A 23,584-nucleotide genomic window follows, 5' to 3' on the forward strand; every position below is an offset into this window, starting at 1 on the left:
AGAAATGTTGCTGTCTCTTTACTGTTACCGTCCTTTTTCTTGCTGCTCTTTATTTTTTGAACGAAGTGATATAGCACACTCTTTAAAGACATACTGTTTAATCCGTACTAGCTACAGATATCCATGCCTACGGTTTCTCAAAACTTACATTAAGCTTCTACTGAAGTGAAGTGCATCACCCAAAAATGATTAAAGATAAGTTGGAAGCTTTATATTTTTTATTACACCACAAGGCCTTTTCCATATATGTATAATATTACACATCTTCCTAATGTTATCTGATAGGCCAGTGCACTGCACAGCAAATCACATTCAAAAAGGCAAAGTTCAAAGAAAATCACAAAATAGTTTTTACGTGACCATAAAAAAATAATAATAATTATTAATAATAAATCCAACTACATTTTCCCAGAGTCCCAGTGTACTAATGCCTTGAGGTATTTAGCTTAAAACAGGCAGTGGTGTCGTGATGATAGATCCTGACTGAGCCATCCAGTCCATATACTGGTCTCCAGCCCTCTCTTCAGTCCTCTTCCCCATAGTCAGGATCCCTGCTGCTTGGTTCCTGGAGCCTTGGAGGAGCTGGTGGAGTCGGCTCTGCAAGAGATGCTCATCTTCTTTCCGTTTACCCAGAGTAAGGATGCCAGCGGCGGCGTCTCCTGTGAGTATTCCCCCTAAGTTGTTGCTGCCGGAGCGACACAGCAATGCATAGAGGTGACAGGAGCGAGCTGGTTGTCTGCAGCACTCAGCCATGCTGTGAGCATCACAGGCCAGGTGAGACAGCAGCAACATCAAAACCAGCACCAAGACTTTCTGTTGGGCCAAAGAGATTAGTTTACACCCAAATGAACTGATACACGAATATGATCTGCAGGCATAAGTACACAATGTATTTTATTTTGTAAAGTTCACATCATTGTAAATGTGGGCATAGTCATGGCTAAGCAATTTGCCTCAGTCCTAGAGAAATATATATATTTTTTTTATAAAAACTGACACATAAGAACAGAAAGACGCATGTAGCCTGTAGGCTCATTGGCAACCCTTGTGCTATAGACAACAATAAAAAACACAAACAAGACATGGAAAATACAAATTACAATGAACTAGGTAAATTACTATGCAATAACATTGATAACCCATGCCTCACCCCTCAGATAGTGTTTTTAAAATGCCCCAGTTATGATCATTATTGATCCCTTGAACAGAGTAAGTTTTAGAGTAAGATGCCCTGCAGTTCCCTGTAAATGCAACCCAAGTTCTGTGTTTTAACCATGTTAACATGTAAATTAGGATCTCAGGGACATGGTGAAACAATGTCAATGTTAATTGTACTGTAAATATGCACAACAAATGCAAAAAAAAAGAAATCCTTAGATATACTGGAAGTATTTAATAAAATGACCACAAAAAATGTATCAAAACACCTTAAAGCTATAGTGTGTAGTTTCTGTCGCCCCATGAGAAATTATAAGTAGTGACAACAAAACTGTTGGCGAGTCCACGATACAAGCCTTCTGTGATCGCGCACAGCCCCCACCCCTCCTCCACACAGTTGCTAGTAGCCAAGGAAGACACGGAGGATTAAAAAAACATGATGGACTCTTCAGAAGAGGTCATTATCTTCACTCGAGTTTCTGTGCGAAAGTCGACGGACGACACAATCTTCTGAACATACCATACTGAGAAGTACAGAGAGAGTTGTGTGGAGCGGATAGTCTTAATTAGCTTTGTAGCAACTCATTTGGCAATGGCTTGAATGTAACGGACATTCATTAATATCAAAAAGTTACGTACTAAAGCTTTAAAGTAAGCCGCCTGTCTTGGTATATATATAAATAAATCTTAAGTAGAAAGACACACTTACCCATAAATTAGTAACCACCCTTATGCAACTTTAAAAACCACAAATGTGCAATGCCAAACAAATTGCTAGCTTCTAAATAAAAAAGAAATCAAATTTAAGCGGCTTACCTTGTTAGACGTGTCCATCCCAGTAGCTTTCTGGAAATTGATGGGGAACCACGGCATCTTCTGGCTTGTGTGAAGGGGAGTCATCTGATCTTCTTATCTTCCCGGGGGAAGAAGAAATGTCTTTTATATTGTTCTGTGGTGTCCACACCGATGGACGTCATTCAGGCCAACCACAAACATGACACAAAACCACTAATTCTGCTCTTTACTCCTGCTCTTGAAGGGTTGATGTGATGCTCTCTGCCATTAATTAGTCTCCTGCGGCAGGTCATCTCCAAGGAGACTTCTCTGGACCTTTAATGAACAACAGGTATTTCTTTGTGGCCGCATGCGAAAGTTTTATGCAGACATACCATTTTGAAGAGTGAAGGATGGAAGTCAATTAACTAATGTGTCCTATGAGTTCTAAAATATAAATATAAAAAAAAGCCCAGACGCCCCTCCTCAGTGCTAATGACAAGCTCATTCAAAAGTCATGCTAATGAGGTTCGGGCCTTTTTCTCTCGTACAAAAGGTGGCATACGGACATATCAAGAGCAGCTTTGTCTAGCTCCTACACAGAGTTTTCACTTGTGGGGTGAACAGTGTTGATGAATTTGATTTTACTTGAAAAAAACAGAAGCCTTTAGCCTTCTTTTGGGAGGCCACACGCTTTGGAGGAGGGTCTGGCAAAGTGAGACTACTCTTAGCTAGACTGCTGGGACATAATCTGCTTTATAAACCGTAGAATACTGGCACTCTCATAAGTAAACATTTAGACAATTTTTGACTTTCAGTGTGGTTTTTCATCTTTTCCTCCTCATTAGTTAATATCTGTTGCCATCTTATGGACAACAGGAAGCACTGCTTTGAAACAACAAACTCATTAATTATCAAATAATTGGCCTGGTTTATTGATGAAAGTAGAATTTTAGAGCAGAAGAATTAACACATCACAGTGCATCAAAAGCAATCAAAGCTTTTTATTGATTTCTTTAGAATCGCTGTGAAAGCTGGTTTTAAAATGCTCTAAAGCGCTAGCGACAATTGAATGCGATCGAAAAAGTCACTTTACTCAAAGTCATTCTCTGAAATCATTTTCACTAAAATATCAGTCTGGGTACTGATTGCTAAAATTCAAGTGAAATGACTGGGTTAGAATGGGCATATTCACCATTCTTATGAATTACATTTGCATGTATCCTCAGTTAGAAGCCATTAAAGAGAAATGAACGAGAGGAGACAGAATAAACAATGAAGCCAGTTTTAATGGGCCACTTAAAGGAGCTTTTACAGAATCCACACTCACTTTGCAGTGAAACACGTCAGGTTTATTATTTGACACTCGTGTTGTGGCGCTAACCAGTTATCCCTCGTTCCAGTCCCACATGAACTGGTTCTCCTGATCTGCACCACACAACATCATGTGTCAAATCACTGTATATGTGGAAGTAATGTTAAAAAAGAATCAGAATATCAATAGAACTAACAACAATTACTATAATATCAATCATTAATGTCTGTGTATGCAAGAATTATTTTAGCAATATGTGTTCCCTTCGTACATTTTACATACAGTTTACATCTATATTCACTTTGTTTTGTTTCTATTGACAGTACCATGTTTCCTCTAACAGGCAGGGTCAACTATTCCAGTCGTGATTGGCTGGTGATCTCCTCCACTTACAGACATGGGCTAGCTCCAACCTGGGGACCAAAACACCGACTCACGTAACGTCACACACACAGCCCCTGGGGAGGAGAGAAGGAGACCCTGTGGGGAGAGTCCAAGAATGCTAAAGAACTTATATCCTATGGAATGACACTGGGCTAAATGGAGGTCGACACCAGCAAGGGGTGCAAGAAGAGCATCAGTGTGACTGAATACATCAACAGATGTAGTTTGGTTTTTCTATTTAGGCTATACAGCTTCCTGGTTTGTGCTGAAATGGACATCTGTGATGCCTACAGAGCTCAGCCTGGTCGAGCTGCTCTACGTTGTGCACTTAAAATGAAAATGGCGTCCTCTTCATTATAAGGAGTGAGGGTTTGCACTTAGCTTTTACGTCTAAGATGGCAGAGGAAGAGTGCATGAGCATGAAAAAATAAAAGCTCAAAGACATGGAGTGTGGTAAAGCCTGTACCCACAGAGCTAGAGAACATAATGGAGGGGCATGTAATTAGCACTGCCCAGAGAGAGAGACAGGGATATCCAACTGCTGAGCACATTCCTATGCAGAAACACACACCACACGTTTGTTACCAGCTGTTACCGTTTTGGCTTTTCACAAGAGAGAAGACAGAAGAGACCTAAACTTCCTGGCTCAGATGGACGATTATCTTCCAAATCCATGACAGAGAAAGGTAAACATGGTCTTTTCGAAATGTGTGATTGAAGTGTGAGGTCTCTTCTTCTTTTCAACTTCAGCCAACTCAAACCTGCTCTCAGACTTGTGTCTCACTTCTAACACGACGAGTCTTCCTCACCATTATCATCTCTTTAATTCTCTCAGCCACTTCACCCATCTCCCTTTCGTTACTGGCCTCCAGATTTTCTTCGACACCCTTCTGCTTCTCCATCTCGCTCTGTCTGTCTCTCTTTGGGTAGGATTCTCTGTGGGCACAGGCTGCGGGTCAGCATGATCCCACAGGATCGCCACTGACCATCTCTTTCTCATGGATGGCGTCCAGAGGGCCTGCTGCCCTCTGCTGCTGGCTCTGGTACTGATACTGGGGTAGGGGTGGGGGTTGAGTATAGGCCGGTGGTTTTGAAACAGTTTGAACCAGAGGGAGCGCTGGTAGCTGAGAATGGGGATGGAGATAAGCCTGAGGTGCTGTCTGGGATTGGGATTGGGGCTGAGTTTGGGACTGGTGCAGTGGAGGAGGCTGTGGGTGGGTCTTGGCCTGAGGCTGTTGCTGTATGTGGACTTGCTGTGGCTGGTGGTGAGGATGGTGCTGGAGCTGTGGCGAAGCCGCTCCGTTCTTACTGAGACCACAGGACTGAGCTGCACAGTGGATCTGACGCAGAGTGTCAAGTGCCTCGCTCTTAGCATGCTTCAGCAGGTCTGCCTGGCCCTGAGATTGAGACAGACAGGAGACAAAAAGAGAAGCAGCTTTGTTAACAACACGTAATGATATCAGATTTAAAGGTGACGAAAATAGCAGAAAAACATCTTTGATATCCATTTCCTCAGGGCTGCTTTAAAGCTTGGGTAGACTCTTTATATTTGGTGTCATTGTGCAATAATTTCATAATAATCTTTCAGCATATTGTAACTCAAGTGGTCTGAGGGAAAACTAGACTTTTGCACCTCCTCTTGGCTCTGTATTCAGGCTTCAGAAAATCTTGCCGTTGCGGAAGACTTTGGCCAATCATAGGTCATTTCAGAGAGAAAGTGTGTTCCTATTGGCTGTTCTGCGCATGCATTACCCGTGTGACAAAGAGAGGAGAGCTCCAGGAAGAGGTCTCACTCTTCTTCAAATTCTGGAGGTTCTACCCACTGCATCTTTAATTTGTATCAGTATTTGAGTTAGATAGCATAATCTAGTTTATGCTACCTTTTTGGCCTGGTCCTTTTTTTTTTTTTTTTTTTTTTAAAGTTAAAAATCTCAAAAGGACCATAAGCTTGTTAAATAAAAATTGAATAAGAGGGAAACCATCAGGTAAAAGTGGTACAGGTTTTTTTTCTTATTGTGCATTAACTTATAAGATGCAGAGGGGGGCAGTATAAAGCCACTGAATGAAGGCCTTTGGTTGCCTGCCAGCCCTTTATACTGCTCCACTCAGCTACTGAATAGTGCTGTTATATGGTGATAATGTTATACTACATTTCTGCTCCTTATTTAGGAGCACCCCAGAGATGAATCCCTGCCATATGTGGAGGAAGTGGTCAGGGCAGGCATCCTGCTTTACAGCACTGTCAAGTCAATCTGGGCCACTGCCATGGCTGCCTGCCACCTTAAACTAGCTGTATCTGCCATATGGAAATAATAATAATAATAATAATAATAATAATAATAATAATAATAATAATAATAATAATAAATTGAATTTATATAGCGTTTTTCACGAACTCAAAGTCGCTGTGGTAGAGTCTTCTCCTCAGGTGTTTTTTTTCTCTGTGTGAGAGGTACTTATATTATTAGAACTGGCCAAAAAATCTGACCACATGCTTTTACAAAGTCTCTTCAACTCTACAGTCCTTAAATCCTTGACTCTTCCCCTCAGGCAGCATTGCCGTCTCTTTCATTGTGTCCAGGCCAACACTTTCTTTACTCCACCATCCCTCCAACATCTGCAAGTTCTCAAATGTATATCTGTGCATTTTCCCTCCCTCCCTCCCACTGAACGTTCCTCTGGACTCGGTCTGACCTGCTGTGACAGATCGTTAAGTTAACATCCCTATGAAGAGGCACAAGCTGACCCGTTCTGCACCAGACTAAAGTGTCCTGTAAATGGTGAAAGAGATGACGTTCTCAGTGCCACAAGGCAGGCACAGCAGTGTGACATATTGCTGAATGAGAAAAAGGTGCTGCCCTGCACACAACACCCAACGCTCTACTTCCAGGTGATGTTAATACGCTGCAAGTGGCCTTTTACCTGAGCCACTCCAGCACGCAAAACACAAGCATGAATAAGTCATATGTTCGAAAAAACAGACATTATGTAAGGCATGACTCACCAGGCATAAAATAAGACAGCGAGAAGCTGGTTCTGTGCTGCCAGAGCCAAATCACAAAGACACTTGTATTCGGGTACATTCACCCCTACAGCTGGTCTAAAGCTATCTAAGGGGAGCTAAGCCAAGCAAGGGCAGCCACCAAATCCCACCACTATATCCTCATTAAAATCTCTCATAATCTCCTACTTGTTTATCAAAACCAGTCTATTCCCTTGATAGAAATTGGACACTAAATAACCAGCCTTCACTGTATATTATTTTAAGGTTGTAGATAGAGAATGGTTTGTGACAGCGGAGCACTAGCAGGACTGAGACCCATGCGTCTCGACTTGAACGGTCATTTAAATGCCTAAATACTTGAACCATCATATATATATAGAACAAAACAGACACAATCTATGAGCTTGAAATCTATGATTTGGGAGACAACAAGAATCAATATAATTTTGGAGCCTGTAATTCTTCTAAAAAAGGAACTACAATATGCTTGACACTTGCTTCAAAGCCTCTCTTTCTGTCTCCCTGGTTTTGCTTTTCTCTCAGCAGTGAGGTACAACAGGTTGGTATGACTGATAGAAACGGGAGAATACCCTCATTCACCATGACAGCTCTGATCTGACTGTAACTGTCAAAGTAAGGGTGGAGAGGGAGTTTGGGAAACTGAGAGAATACACAACTTTTTATCTCACTCTTACTTCCTCATAGATTCCCCACCATCTACCAGTGAGTGCGTATAGGCCTGCTGAGGATCTGGAGAGGATGACAGGTGAAATAACTGCGCATGGCTAGCCTAGGCAAACATGCACCAAGCTTTCACCAAATGTTCAGTATGAGACACAGCTTACAATTGAAGAATAGGGGGAGGAAGAGGAGGAGTTATGTTGACACCAAGATGCCTTCATGTTGAGAATGTGGCTCATTGAAGAAATTAGAGGACTACGGAAGGACGAAAGAGGGAAGTGTGTGTTCGGAAAGACAAAGCAGGGATGGGAGGAGTTCAGGGCTTATGGGTAAAGACGGAGTATGGGTGAGAAAGGGATTATGTGAGTGTCCACCTGTTAAACTATTTAAGCACATACATTTCTAAAGTGTGCAATTAAGCTTACTTAAGATAAACCTTGCTGTTGCACGTACGGCTGCTGTATTAGTGCAAGGAAAAAAGGCAGGACACAAATACCTTTAACACTGATTTATTATTGTTATAGCCATTACCTTCACTAGTGCTGAAACATTTAGTGAAAATGTAGCGGTAACAGTTTTGATAATAATTTAATCATCGAGGTCATGTATCAACCTAGTTGTTTCCGGTGTCCTAAATTTGAGAATTTGCAGTTTTATATAATTGTAAATTAAATCTATTCAGACACAGGAAAAACAAGCAATCTAAAGATGTCGCATGATTTCTGGGTACAATTTTTTGGACATAAACTATAAATCAGTTAATTGAAAAATACAGAAATGAAAAGACAGACATGAAAAGGCAAAGAAGAATAAAGCAATCAAACATTTACCTAACCTGGCACTCAAGCAAAAAGCTTAGCCAAGGAAGCTTCTTCACTCAATACTAAATGATTTCAGGGTGATGAGATGAGATAAAAATATCCTGGCTGCTCTGTCCTTACTTAGCAATGTAGTGTTTTATCAGTGCTGGCATTACCACCATGGTTCATAGAGGCAATGAGATGAGGGTTACCTTATCTCACCGTGTCATGGGGCAGACCGGGACAAGAATGCATTTTGCTGAGGATCATCTTCAAGGGACCCAATGTACCCATATGAGGAATAAAAGTGCAGCATGTGTATGTCTACAAACAAGTGTGAACAATCCTATCATGTCTTGTCAAGATAGTTAAATGAACAAATAAATAAAAAGTGTGTTTGGTAACAACAGTAATTAATTAGGAGATTAAGGGATTAGAGAGGAGGCCAATGCAATTATCCCAGAGAGCTTTCTTAAGACACCATGTAGTTATCTCAGCAACACAATCTGGGATTGCTTATCCAGCTGATTATAGTCTCCAAAATAATCTCACATGTTGACATCAATCAAAGGTATTAGCCAGTACTTTACACAAACTGGACGTATATAGAGTAGTACAATTATAAGGATCTTTGTTGTGCTGAAGGCCACATGCTAGGTGTGGTGCAGTCCATCTCACCTTGAGGACAGTTATGTTCCAAGCGTAGCTCTCCATGGCCTTCTGAAGTTTGCGGCCTTTCAGACCCTCCTTTGCTCCAATGCGATGCAGGTCCTCATGGAAGTCCAGACCTGGACACAGACACATACATTATATGTCAATACACATTATAAACTTTATATCAGTAAAGCTAAAAACAAAACTGCAATGCAAAAAATGGCATTTCAGCAAGACAAAGTCGGTCTTAGACTAATGTATTTATATAAAAATTAAAACTAAGTGTACAGACACTTAAGGACTTCACTTCACCTAATTACAGAATTTGGCTTTGTATAATGTATGTCTGTATTATCTCTAGTTATTGTAATTTGTTTGCCCCACACCTAACTGTATGTATATACGTGCATGTGTATGTACATATACATTTATATATCTCTATGTATGTATACATATATACATCTACTGTATATGCATGTGTACAAATATGTGCATTTCCTTTTAATTGCATATATATTGTGCATTGTAGGGAGGTAGCCAGAGCACAAAAATATTTAAGTATAGGAGTTATACAGAGAGTGCATACTTCAGACAAGGATGGACAATCTGTTCAATATGTTCTTTTAGAAAGATACCTTTTTAACTTCCAGTACATTAACAGTAAGTCAAGATAAAGTACCAAAATGTTCTTAATAATAAAAAATCATTGAAAAGGTTTCTTAGTTCTGCACATTCAAATTCAAATCCATGAAGTTTAAGTGAAATCTGTTAACATGAATCTTATCTAACAAACAAACCAAAAACATAACGAACCCAATGAAGGTATTACTGATACAATAATTTGCTTGCTTTTAAGGTCACTTTTTTCAATTTTGTAGTGTGCACACAAAGTCTGCAGAACAAAAGACATCTAGCCAGCTCCTCAAATACACATTAATGGCAACAATAGCAGTTTACCATACAATGTGCTGCATTGCTAATGGGGATAAAATTGAAGTCATGCAACGCAGGCTAACCTTTAATTAGTCTATCAGTAGGTCCAGCTTTATTTAGCCCACGCAGACCATTACTAATCTTCTGGGCTTTAGAACAAACTCCTCCTAAAGCTGTATGTCTCAGCCTGCTTGCCATGCGGTTCCTGACAACTGACCTTATGCCACCCCAGCTTTGATTCATTGCAAAGACATTGAAGACACCTATTATGCTAAAATTCACAAAAGGCCCATAATTAGAAGTCATTCCTTCTTTAGTCCTCAGCTCTTTTCAGTGACTAGTAGGCAGATACCTCCACTTCCACTGTTGTCAGGAGAAGTCTTTCTTAAATTGATTTTCATTGGAGAGTAGGATAATTACATCAGCCCAGTGGCAGCTTGTTTTTTGAAAATAACTCTAGACTCCATCCTTGTTCAAAGGGAAGAGATAACATCTATGTAACAGAGCATATATTATTGAATAATAAAATGATTTGGTTTAATATTCAGTTACATTGTCTCCCACTACACAAAACTGTTATGTTGTTGTTCTTAGAGAGCAACATAATACAGCACTGTGTCATCCGCGTACAGATGGGCATGTCAGTTTCCTAAAGATTAAATGATATTATTAATATAGATGGTGAAATGAATTAGACCTAAGATTGAGCCCTGTGGAACACCTTTTGTTACTGTTAAAAATTCTGAATTGTAGCTTTCCAATTTAACACATTGTTAGGTAGTTCTTAAAACAATTACAAGCTTTAATATCAAAGCCAATATTATGTAACCTCTGTAAGAGCAGGACATTATCAACTGTGTCAAAAGCTTTGGAAAGATCAACAAATAGTGCAGCACAGTGCTTTTTTAAAAAGCAAAGGCTGATACAATGTAATTTATAACCAAAGTAATAGCAGTTGTAGTACTGTGCTCTGCTCTAAAGCTGGACTGAAATGGGCTTAAAATTGAGGCTCTAGACAGAAATACTTTTAATTGATCATTTATCAGAGATTCCAAGAACTTTGACTGACATGGCTTTGGATATTGGTATATAAATTTAGTTGTTGAGATTGTTTTTATCACCTCCCTTATGTAGGGGTATAATATAAGCCGTTTTCAAAAAACTGAGAACTATACTGGAGGAATGAAAGATTAAAAATATGAGTTATTTGCTCTGAGATAATATGGGCTGAGAGCCTAAGAAAATAGGGGTCCAAATTGTCCTCTCCAGTACATTTCCTGGGATCAATGGTAAGGAGAGCATTTTTAACTACACTTGAGAAGACAGGATCAAGGGTAAATGTATGCTTGCGATGAACAGTGAATACATTGTCATCAGTTGGAAGGCGATCTAATCCCCCATTCTCAAAAAGGTGACTGGCAGCTACAAAATGTTTATTGAAGGCTAATCTCTTTATGGTCAGATAATAGACAGTCAATGACCTTGATCTAGGTAGAAATCAAGGAGAAGTTGATACTTTTATTATAATTTACAGCTTTCCAAAAATTTGCAGGGTTTGAATATGAGTAAGTCCAGAAAGTACTGATATTTGGCTTTCCTTATCATAGATGTGCATCTGTTTTTGAGTTGTCTGAAAGCGGTCCAATCGGAATGTGCACATACTGTATACACAGGCCTTCTCATATGATTCAAAGCACCAAGGCAAGGTCAGCGTAGAGAAGAACATTTAAACATTTAAAAATGTACATTACAAATGTAATTTCAGAAACTTGACATAATTGTATGTTTGACACTCACCACAAGAACATTTTCCAAAATAATCTAAAGCACACTTAAAACAGATCAAGAAGTCAAGAAGTAAATACAGAAAATATGATCTCTGATCATTCAGTGCACATCAGACTCAACCTTGCACAAAAGAGCCAGGACCCCTGTTGTTCTTTAATGTCCATATAATTGGTAATGTAAGACCAATGCAGAATATCTCTTTCTGAGCCTAAAAGTTGTGTTAACAGGGTTTAGGGCTGATTTGATCTTGTAATCTGGTGTAGTTAATGGGCTGCTGCTGGTGCAGAGCTGAGCCAAGGCAATCACAGGACAAGGGGAGAAATGTAGACAGAGAGCTGAAGAAGAGCTGAAATAAGCTGGAGGCAGCCCGTCGCAATACAGCCTCTTCAAGCGTTTAATTTCCTAATTATTAAGCATTTCAGTCCCCTAACAGTCACACAGAGGCTGCTCCTTACTATCACTTAAACCCATAGTAATAAACAAAATGTGGGCCCAATGGTGAGACGGGATCTTATGCTTTGCTTCTCTACTGGAAAGAGAAAGAGAGAGAGAGCGAGAGAGAGAGAGAGAGAGAGAGAGAGAGAGAGCGAGAGACAGTTCTTAGACAGACAGGAGGACTGAGGGGACAACAACACGTCTTTTTTGAGTAGACACACATGCAAACACAAAAACACTCACACACCCCTCAGTAAAGCCTTACAGTCTCTGCAGAAAGGTTGTTGTTGCCTTTGTAATGAGTACTGCAGGAGAAGCTCTTATCCTCCAAACACACATGCACAGAAAAAGAGACAGCTACAGGCAGAGAGAGAGGAAGGTAAGTAAATAATACAATCAAACAGAATCTCCAAACAGGATCTGATTAACAGTAATGATGAAAACAAATATGGGAAAGGGGGTGAGGATGAGATACATATAGCCAGATCAGTGTTTTATTCATGTATCAAGTCACACACACTGCAGAGCCCAGGCAGAATATCATAATTGCGAATAGAGAATGGGATTTCCAGCCTCTGATGAGCTGGGGGAAACGACAGTACAAAGCCAAAGGAAGATTCGGGTGGGAGATGTCTTTATCCCTTGAATTTCCATGGTAATGGAGTCAAACCATACCAACAAAGTTGGAGTGGTCAGTTAGAAGAGAGTCTTTGCATGGAGGAGGACATCAATAAATACGCACAGTTAGGCTTGCAGGAAGGCAGCAGCCCCCAAACTAATACCGTGAGCTTGCACCTGTTCAAGGTAGGATGCAGGGCTATATTTAAAAAACACACCTGAACATCTCACAACCTAATACACACACAGATGCATGCTATCAATAAATTAATTAATTAATTAAGCCCAGCATCTATAGCTCAGAGGATTTTATCAGTCTAGTTTAAAATGTTCAAAAAAGTGCTGAAATAATTAAGAAAATATTGTTGTGTAGTTTATATAAACACAAACAGATTAGATATGCGTGCAGACACATAAGCTAGTGTACAGAGTATACACACAGACACAAACACACAGTGGTAGCATATGGAGGTGCCACAGTGTGCATCCCAGCTGTGTATCTGCTCCCCCATTAGCGGTGTGTGTGTGTGTGTGTGTGTGTGTGTGTGTGTGTGTGTGTGTGTGTGTGTGTGTGTGTGATGGCGAGCCATCAATAGTGCCCAGGGGGGACCATCCAGCACCTCTCCATTCTCATCAACAGGTCAGCTTCACTGCCCAAATTAAACTGATTAGCTGCAATAATGACCAGGTGTAAACTGAACACAGGAAGGACAGAGGAGAGGGCAGGAGGGAAGTAAGAGCCACAGCAACCCAAAACTGTCCTGCATCGCCTTTTCTCTTCTCCTATTGTGTGAGTGGTGAATCTGCCAATGTACCACTCATTCCACGTTGCTTGAATTTAAAATGAAAGGCAATTCAGGAGGTAAAATGTTAGTGCTAATGTGTCAGGTCCAATCAAACAACACACACACACACACACACACACACACACACACACACACACACACACACACACACACACACACACACACACACACACACACACACACATAAACCTTGTCTTTCTCTAAAGCTGACAGCCTGTCCTCTAATAGCACATATTTCCACTTCCCAGCCATTACACCAAAATTATACCTTTGGCTTCTGGATCAATCATAGGGACAAAACCTTCAATTCTATGCAAATCCACCATTTCCTTCTTCGTATGCCTCCACTCTCTTATTCTAAGTCTGTGTTCAGGCTGCTGCTATTGTCATCCTCAGTTTCTACATAATCATATGGCTTATGAGATGGGTTCTGAAGATTCAGTGCTTGTCATAGAGGTAGATTCATGCTTTGCCAGCCATCACAAACAAAGATGCAGCATTTTGTTGGGGGTCATGAGTTCATCCCAATGTCCTCTGTTGTGTCTCTTTTCTCGACAGGATAAGGAATGTAATAAGTCACAGCCTAAACAAGACAAAGACAACAGAAGGAGGGAGACAAAAGCCCATTTAGGGGAATGGGTTGTTGTTGTGTGTAGCATTTCAACTTGTAAACCTAGATTGAAGTAGTTTAGCTTATCCCTCCAAACCTTTCTACTTATCACATATTCAGCATCATGAAGGTTAAGCACATTTTAGAGCAGTTTCACACACATTCTCCAGCAGCTCTGCCATTTTTATGAATGACAACACAATCAATCTAATTCCCCTCATTAGGCTAACTTTAATGTGGCTATATAGATGCATTACATTTTTCCATTTGCACTAAACCATACAGTTAAAACTAGACCTCAAACTTAATGGGACCATTATGAGAGAATTCTTAATACATGCGAGCAAAAGGAGCAGTAGATATAGAGACAACAGGGACTTGATGAGACAGGAAGCAGATGGGGGGCACAAAGTGCATGCTGAGTAGAGGAACGGGACAGAAGTGTCTACATCAATATTGGAAAGTATTTACTTTATTAACGCAGGGGGGAGATTATTTGAGCAGATCTAAAAATGTTGATTTACGGAGGCAGTATCAAGCATCACAATTTCCCCATCAAGCATTTTTGAAACTTCATCATGTCTTCAAATCCTCTTAATTGATATTCAAGCATTGCAAGCAGTGATACAAATTCATATTTGCTTCTGTAATCATGAATGGACAATATTTTATAATTCAGTCAGACTCACTCAGTTTTGTATTCTGAGCTAATCTTACTTTATATTTCCTTAGGGTAACAGGGTTACATTTCATTAAAAGTCTAGAATTGTTATTTCCCAATTTTGATTTGAGGCAATAGGTTACATTGTGTAGCTTTTTTACACATAGCACGCCACATCCAAGTAATTGGATTTTGGAAACAGTGCTGGGGCATATTTTTCCTTTCTTCTTTTCAGGCTCACTTATCGCAATAAAACTACAACAACTGCAACGCATGTCTGGAAGCATAAATGAACAGACATGGCAGTTATGTACGTTTGAGAATGGTGGCAGTTTGGCTTGAGGCATGCGTGTTAATGCTGGGGGCAGGGGAGTGGGCGATAGGGAAAGTGCTATGTTGGGCATGCAGCTGAGTCCCCTCAGTCCTGTTGCTCCAACCCTCTGCCTCATTGTATCATTCTTACATAATGCTGCACTTACGTAAAAACCTTATAATTCCAAATTTAGGAATTTCCATGTTTTACCTTCAATTGGATTTTAAGGATTACATGCTCCTTAAGAAAATGCTTTAAGGCCCTTTCAAAATTACTTCTTTTTAACAAGCATACTTCCAAGGCACAAAACCAGGTTAATTTTCTTACTGTAGCTCTTGAAAATTTGACATTTTGGAAGCACAACATTTTTAACAGACAGCAGCAGTAAGCTGAGCATCAGCCTCTGGTCTCCAGCTACCAACACTGCTGTGAGTGTAGCACTGGCTGTGTGTGGGGTTTAAGCTCTGCTCAACTCTGCAGTCATCGCTTTTGAAGATGTTTTCAGCTCTGCGCTAGGGAACCTTAGGCTACGTTCAGACTGCAGGCAAAAGTGGCCCAAATCTGATTTTTTTTTTTTTTTGGGGTCAAGTGACCAGGTCAGACTTCTTCAGAAGTAGTGTGAACACTCAAACCTTGCCCAGATCAGATTTTTTCAAATCAGATTTAGACCACTTCCATATATGGTCCTGAATCAGACCCAGGTCTGATACCGTAACCGCTCCGTTTTTGAAAAAATAGCAAACGAAATGGAAGAACGGGGACACAGGAGAACGTGGCTGCAGTGTCAAAGGAAGGTGAAGAGCCTTAAAGCTAAATTTAAAGAAGCGAATGATTCCAATAACCGAAGTGGTCGTGGTCGCATCGCCTGCCCATTTTATAACGAGCTTAGCCATGTTTTGGGCATCTCTGTGAAGCTATTCACAACGCAGTCCCACCACTCCTGGCTTTGTCTCTGCATCCACACAGACCTCTGTAGTGAATTTGCAGCCATAACCCCGCAAAAGGCCAAAATAGCCAATTTGGCTCTCTTTCTCTTCATTATTCTCCTCCTCAGCACCTGCTCATTAATGTTACGGTTGCCATTACACAAACATGTTGAAATAAAAGCGAAAATGCTTACTTCCTCCATAACCTCCCTAACTTTAGTGCAACAGCGTGCTGCGTCTGAGGTCATTGTTAGTGTTCTTTTGCGCATGCGGGTCAGTTCGGAACCGCAAACAGTTCACACTGGAATCTGATATAGGCCACATTTTAAAAGGTAATGTGAACAGCCAAACAAAAAATCAGATCTGAGCAAAAAATCGGAATTAAGCATTAAGACTTGCGGTGTGAACGTAGCCTTAGAGGCAGGGGAAAGCTCTGTGATTCAACCCCAGCGTTCAACCTACATTCCTGGGTAACTGTACAGAATGAATATCAGCTTGGCTTGTTGTGGTGGGGGTGAGTGAAGCATATGCCTGCCTCTGTGTGACACCAGGGAGTAATGCTGGGCATAGGTGGGCTTAAATTGGTTTATTGGCCTCAGGATATTGGGTTGGCATGTGCCAGTGAGTGAGTCGAGTTGGGTCTTTGGTTGCCTACAGCAAGAATGTGAAATGCAAAATGAAGACGTCAGTATTCAAACTATGTGCTCCTATTTGAGGAGCTCTTCAGAAGAGGCACTGCTGCGTAGTAGAGAAGTGAAGCAAATGAGGAACAATTAGTTCTGAATGTCAAAGAGGCTGGAGAAGACAAGCCACAGGATTTCTTGATTTGAAGCCGTTTCTCTCCTAATGATCTTATTATAGTGAATTTTATCTTCATCACTAAAAGGTCGGACCTCTTACATAAAGCACTATTTTTTTTAAAACGCTGCACTAACAAAAGGCTTTTTTGCCATACCTCCCACTCCACACTCTCCTCCTCTCAAAGGATGTTTGTGCTCTCTGTCCTCTTTCTCCTGTAGCCCTTTGTTTGTGTGGCTGGCTGATTGTTTTCACCTGCCCACTGACATGATAACTACTTGGTGCTGACTCACTGATGATGGCCTGTTCTATCGAAAGCAGCCACTGCTGTTGATGTTGATGGAGATGCAGTAGCAGCAGATACACTTTGCTCATTCTATTAGGCAGGAGGACACGACACATAATAGGTTTGAAGGCTGCAGATGTGCGTTCATATAGTGATTCATCTGGACCGTAAAGCAGAGCAGCTGAAAATGTTCATCTCCTCAAATGAATTTATGTTGCTTTGTGTTGTATGATCTTATGTTTTCTTAATAAAATGAAAGAAATAAGCCAGCAAGGTAATTTAATTTGTGCCTGATACAGTCCATAACCTTTCAGTAGCAGAGAGAGCTATCTTATCCTGCTTTGTTCCATGGTGCTGCTGCTATATTTTTGAAATGTCAGAAATTAAGAAAATCTTCATTTAAAAAACTGTATCTCATCAAAAACGTTCACTATTTTTACGGGCAAACCAAAATCATCAGCTTAGATCACACATCCAGTTGTGATCAACACACTCTGCTAAAAGATGTAGAGGATGAATGGGGGATGTTGCAGATGAGGACTCTGCTCATCCCATAATGCAGCGTACCTGCCCGTTGGGCTTGTGTGAGCTTCGAGTAGACGACGTCAGCCGACTCAATCAGTGTTCTGCTGGTTTGAATCATCTAGAAGACAAAGAAGATGTGTAGTTAATTTGCATCGGATCTCAGCGACATACTGGGTTCATACCTGAAAAGCCTTAAGCAGAGGCCCAGCCAAACACAGGGGACCTTTAAGGTATATATACTGTAAATAAAAAGCAAAGAGTAATACCAAGAGGGAAACACACACACAAATTGCTGAAGAGGTGTCTATCTTGCCACATTGTTAGGCACCAACAGCAATTATTTGGGCTGAGCTTTTTGCTGCTATGTTTACAGGCACATTAACAATTCAGCTTAAACACAATTAACGCAACGTAGCTGTCATGTAAATGTCTTTATTTGATTACTTTAATTGAGGTAAGATTCTAATCAGAGGAAGCGGTTTCTTTCCAATTAATTGGCCATGTAAACAACAGTTCACATTTATTTTGCCTTGTGTGCAAGTACAAGAGAAGGCTAGATAAAATCCATGTGAAAAGCTAAATTATAAGCAGTCTGTTTAGTATTACAGCAATATACTGTAACTCCAGTGTTTAACTCTATAGACTTGCAAAAAGCAAAGTAGGCCCGTTTGCTTTCCATGCAAATAAAACAACCTCTGCATGTCGAGGAATGTATTATTCATTAGAACTGCAACAATTAGTCGATTAACTGATAAATCTATTTAATATGCAATTTTTTTTGATAACTGATTAATCGTGTAAATTAAAGTTCTAACAAAAATGCCAAAATAATGGTGGTTTCAGGTTTTTACATAAGAATTCCTTCTGACTTGTGAATTTGACAGTGACAGTGAATTGAGTGTTTCTGGGTTTTGACATTTAATGCGAGAAGCAGTCAAATTCCTTATCTTAACAGACTTGGCATATATAGTTGATTCTGACTTTGATGGATGGAATGGATGCATGGAAATCACACAAGTATTCGTACCACAAGTAAACCAAGAGTGGCAGAGATGCAACGTCCCATTTTCACCTCTACTTTTGCATGTGACCAACACAACACTGTGTAGTTTAAGCCCTAAACATCATCCCACAGGCTTGAGAGGAGCAGCTGGACCAGCCATGCAGCACTGAGGAGAAAGCTAATGAAGTTTCACACTTCTTGTTAGTAGGGAGACAGGGAGTGGACTCCCATACTGTGTGTGCATTTGCATGCTTTTTCTTGTTTTGCTATCCTTATGAGAACTACAGTAAGCTCATTTTGGAGAAAAAAAATGCAGAATATTTGATGCCTAATATATTAAGTATTTGATGAACCTACACCTCCATTAATTTCTTCACCAACCCCTAAATGGATGTGAGGACTGTGAGTTGTATGCATACTGTATAAGTGAGAGTTGTAGCAATAGTGAAAGATGGACAGATAGAAAATCTTTCCAACAGCAGCAAGAAAGAGTCTTGAATGCAACATGTCTTAATGCTGCACTGCATTCTGGTCTTGAAAGTAGCACCTCTGCCTCTACTGTGGTGGATTTCTCCCAGTGTGACTGTTGGTGCACAAAATGGTGTGTCTAAAAAGAAGCTCTGAATATTATCTCACTAACCTGACATTAGCTTTTGATTGAGACTTGAGATTGTCATTTTAGCTGCACTATAAATATATCAACACAATGTTGCATTGTCCACACATTATCCATAAAAAAATAAGAAAAACACACCACCAGTATGAATACAGAATATATGTACTGTACATATACAATAGCTGTTTTGTGTAGAGTGTAGTCAATGATAGAAACGTATCCCTGTGCAAATAAATAAATGTATATGTATGTGTGTATAGGAGCTGGAAACTGAGTTCCAGTGTGTTGCTGACGCTTTGTTCAGCTAAGGGTAACAATGCTGGCTGGCTGCAGCCCACATGGGGGGGACTGAGGACATGCACTGCCCACTAATATCCTACAGTAAATGGCTGGGTGTTGGCAGCCATGAAGTCACATGTACTTATACACATGTGCACACACTGGGTCCTCTGTTCTTGAGAGGGGAGTGTGCCAACAGGCACTCTGGAAAGCGGGCACAAAACCTCAGCTGACCAGGCCCAAAGCCTCAGGACAAGATCATAAGGTTACGTACGTACATGAGTTTATTAACTTTATGCAATAATATCTCCCTTGAAAAGAGCTAACCGCTGATATATTTCAACATACATGAGCATTTGCATGTGCTGGGCAATTAACAGGCCGGGAAAGGTGATGAGACCTGAGAATACATGTTCTAATCTCTAAAACTCTAAAATATGGATTCTGGGCCCACTTTTCTGCCTGTCCCCAGAAAGTTTTTTTTTGTGGAGTGGAGCGTGAGAGTTGCTCTGACAGTGCCAAGCCTCCTGCCTAGTGCGAGGCCTCATAAAAGCCCAGGCAGATTCTATTTGGAGCCGCTCGCTGCATCTGTCCTGCAGGAGCACCGCCGACCTGAGCAGCGTGGACGCAACAACCTTGTTACTCGCTCATGACCCAATTTACCAGCTCCCAACAAGCCTCACAGGAGGGGAGGAAGAGGGGAGAGGAAGCAGTGGGTGATAACTAATTACAGACAGAGTCCTCTAAACCCCTTTTTGGGCCGTGCCAATGTCAAGTGGTGAAAAATGCAGTGTTCTTTGTAATAGAGGAGGCAGGGTGAAGAAGGACATGCACAATTATATAATGAGTATCTGCAGCTTGACAATCGGACTGGTCAAATAGGTGGTTTTAGCCATGTTAAGAAGCCTTGTAAAACACATCCAGCTGTGCGAATACTTAAATCAAATGATAAGCAAACTAGCATTAGGGAGGAAGCACACTAAACCTCTTTGTTTCTTTTTCTGTTTTAGTACCTATGCAGATCTGTTATCGAGTGCTTTGGCATTTTATCTTTACCTGAAGTAGATATTTAGAGATATGTTACACACTTTAATAAGACTGTTATTGTCTCACATGAAAACTGTATAAGATATAAGTGTGTATGTATGCGTGGCGTGCGTACTGAATGTGTACTTCAATATTGATTTTTAAAGGGAATTTCTGACACATTTGTTCAAAAGATTGCTCATCTGTGTATTACCATATTCAGTCTAACACAACAACAGTATCACATACACTCTTTTGTGTATGTGCAGATTATTTACCATGTCGTAGGCGTTGAGCACTTTGCGCAGCAGCTCAGGTACAGGACCCTGAGCTTCCATGGTGGGGTAAGTCTCGCTCAGGTCCACTGTTACCTTCAGTGACCGCTCACTGTTCATCAGCCAGGAAGACATCGTAAGGATACACTGCTTCATGTTGGCCGCTGGGGTCAGGCCACAGAGCTCTTTGAAGGACACCATGGCATTCTGGGAAAGCAAACAACCACAGTGAATGAAAGCATTTTGGGTATGAACTAGGGCTGCAAAATAAATCCTTTTTTATTATCATCGCCATATCAACTTGCACAATAAACACATTGTGAAAAACTGCGACAGATTGCGAAAGACACTCAGGGATTCTTTCTAGTGAAAGAGAGTATTAGCAGAAAACTGCACTTTGTATATGTAACTGTTATTCTTTTTATTAAATGGTGCCTTTTGTGTTGGAAATCTTGTTGGAAATAATTTCCATTCAGTTTTTTTTTTATTCAACAAGCAATTTGTTATATTTCAGCAGTATACTGTAATGAAGCAAAAAGGCAGAACAGAGTGCATTTGAATATCTTAATTTAATAGTAATAACATTATCGCATATTTTACTCATACTGTGCAGCCCTAGAATGAACACATAAAAAGGCATAAATAAAAATAATCAATTCCGCATGCCGCATTTGTGTCAATTAATTAATAGATGTTCACTCATTTGAAGTTGCTCTGGGAAGCAGCATCAATTAAACGTGTTAATGTATACCAGTATAAATAAATAAACAAATATTCTGTATGTCCTTGTGCTCTGAACCTCTTAACTGTCACTACAGTAACCAAAGCAACTAAAGCAAATCCCTGTAGAGTTATTGGGCTTGGATTGGATTGTGGGCTTAAAGGCAAATATTGCTCCCACTTTTTGCATATGACCTTGAGTGAGGAGATTTAATGAGAAGGATTGGGATACTCCCCTCAGACAAGAAAGGAGGAAAGATAGCAGAGTGTGTTTGTCTTGGTGACACATCTCCCATAACGTCAGTCTGCTCATTCAACAGCCCAGAGGCTCTGGAGCCAAACTTCTGACCACAGCCTAAAGGTCCTAAGTACATTCAGTCACTCATCCCTCCTTTTTTCATTTCTCCTTCTCTTTTCTTGGCCTTCTCTACACATATCTTTGTATTTATCTTTCGTCTCTCAAATATCAATCTTAAAACTATAAAAAATGTTTACAGTAATTACCCAAGCATTCCCGTTTCTACATGGACCAATAACCATTTTAACTCTCTGCAGCTAGATAAATAAAGAAATCCATCTCAACAAGTCCTGTTTATTTAATCTAGTACTGATAGCATATCTTATTTTTCATCAGGGGCAGCTGTTGCTCAGTTAGTAGAGCGGGTCTGCCATTGATCACAAAGTTAGTAAGTCAAACCTTAAGCTCATCCTCTCCACACGTGTCCTTGAGCAAGACACTAAACTCCAAAGTGCTCCTAATGTTTTTTAGTCAAACCTGTAAGAAAAAATTGTTTCTTACACCTTCAGTTTCTTCCAATCAGAAACCTAATTTGGAATGTTCAGATGGGTAAGATTTCGGACCAAAACAAATAAGAGAAGGTGGTTTTTAATTTATCGTCCAGTCAGATTTCTGCACAGCCATCATTGAAGCTTTATACCAACCTGAAATTGGTTAATAGTGTCATGTTTTTCCCCTCCAAAATGTAATTTAAATATTTTTTTTCTAACTGAAAAACTCTCACAACAGAGCAGATGCAATGTTTTTGAGCTGCCAGCCTGCTTTCCAGTCCACCGAAGCCAGAGTTTCTGCACGTCTGGGTTCAAAGGCTTTGCAGCCCCAGCAACAAGCCAGCTGCCTTTCACGGTTTTTCATTCTTCTGCCAGCATGGGAATTTCAGCGACCAAACCAGGCCCACTTTTTTCACATGGCACCCCATCAGTTAGCTTGCTTAAAAGATAGCCAAAAAGGACAGTGTGACAGAGCGAGGTGAGAGAAGAGTAAGGGACAGTGTATGAATACTCAGTGGTATCTCCTTATCTATAAGGCTCTTATTGGAAAACTGCCATCTTACCTTACAGAACTTCTCAGTTACTCAGAGGGACATTATCAGACTCACTCTGCTGACTGGCTTTTACTTCATGTTCCACGAGCTCGGTCTGAACTTGGAAAAACTGCTTTTAGTTTAAGTGCACTTGACTCCTGGAACACATTACAGCACTTTCTTTAAATCAACTCAATTGTGCTTCATGGACAATTTAGAAATCTGGTTTTAAACCTGCAAACTTCTACTTGTAACTGCTTTACATAATTGTATTTTCTTTTGCATCCATATCATTCTAATGTATTTATCAAATAACTTTCCAATTCTGAATGTTTTATTGTCTTCTTGTCTTTGTAATCTGACTCTATGACATTGAAAATGAGGGTCGCCCCTCAATGTTCTCTTGAGGATAAATTAAGGTTGAATGGAAAAAAAGAGCAGTTTAGGCTGAGGCACAAAGAACAGAGCCTGAAACTGCTAAGAGTGAGGGTGATGATGAGAAGCATTGGAAACACAATGCAGGTAAGAGAGCGTGAGAGAGAATAAGAGTGCCATTGTTGGTACTTGGTGAGTCCGTCCACACACTCAGCACTCTGCAGTGTGGGAACCAGCTGTCTCGCTGGGCTAGACCTCCAGGCAATCCACCCCACCACCCCCTACCCCAGAGGATGTGCTGTCACTGCCGGGTCCGACCTTCCTGTAGATGGAGAGGGTGGTCAGGGGATGTAGTAAGCATCTGTATGCTGAGCCTCAACCACAGTTAACACCTCTTGGGCCATTGATCACAGCCACAAGAAGAAACACAATGGTGGAAGAGGGACAGCTTTGGGGCTCTGAATTAAAACCTGGTGTGTGCGTGCTTGAGGACTATGAG

General features: G+C 40.6%; 2 protein-coding genes across 2 annotated transcripts in view; both read right to left on the reverse strand.

The window, feature by feature from the left end:
• Positions 1-360: 360 nt before the first annotated feature.
• hcrt (hypocretin (orexin) neuropeptide precursor) lies at positions 361-2,058 on the reverse strand. The gene is made up of 2 exons (XM_078270515.1): positions 1,975-2,058; positions 361-813 (listed from the first exon to the last, which is right to left on the reverse strand). Exons 1-2 carry the CDS (start codon positions 2,056-2,058, stop codon positions 442-444), a joined length of 456 nt encoding a protein of 151 aa, XP_078126641.1. The 3' UTR covers positions 361-441.
• A 1,145-nt stretch (positions 2,059-3,203) lies between these two features.
• The window catches only part of LOC144530784 (inactive phospholipase C-like protein 2), a 68,258-nt gene continuing 47,877 nt past the window's right edge, over positions 3,204-23,584 (reverse strand). Inside the window, exons 3-6 of the mRNA XM_078270508.1 lie at positions 20,672-20,875; positions 17,512-17,587; positions 8,795-8,904; positions 3,204-5,028 (exon numbers count right to left, since the gene is read on the reverse strand). Of these exons, the coding sequence (XP_078126634.1) occupies positions 4,588-5,028; positions 8,795-8,904; positions 17,512-17,587; positions 20,672-20,875 (831 nt within the window). The 3' untranslated portion in view covers positions 3,204-4,587. The remainder of the gene's footprint in view (positions 5,029-8,794; positions 8,905-17,511; positions 17,588-20,671; positions 20,876-23,584) is intronic.

The sequence above is a fragment of the Sander vitreus genome, chromosome 15 (genome assembly GCF_031162955.1).
Source record: "Sander vitreus isolate 19-12246 chromosome 15, sanVit1, whole genome shotgun sequence".
In the NCBI taxonomy this organism is placed as follows: Eukaryota; Metazoa; Chordata; class Actinopteri; order Perciformes; family Percidae; genus Sander; species Sander vitreus.

Excerpts from the sequence above, each read along its gene's own strand:
- hcrt (XM_078270515.1), bottom strand. The coding sequence starts at position 2,058 with ATGACTCCCCTTCACACAAGCCAGAAGATGCCGTGGTTCCCCATCAAT. Across the intron at positions 814-1,974 it reads GGATGGACACGTCTAACAAG|AAAGTCTTGGTGCTGGTTTT; the intron begins GTAAGCCGCTTA and ends TTGGCCCAACAG.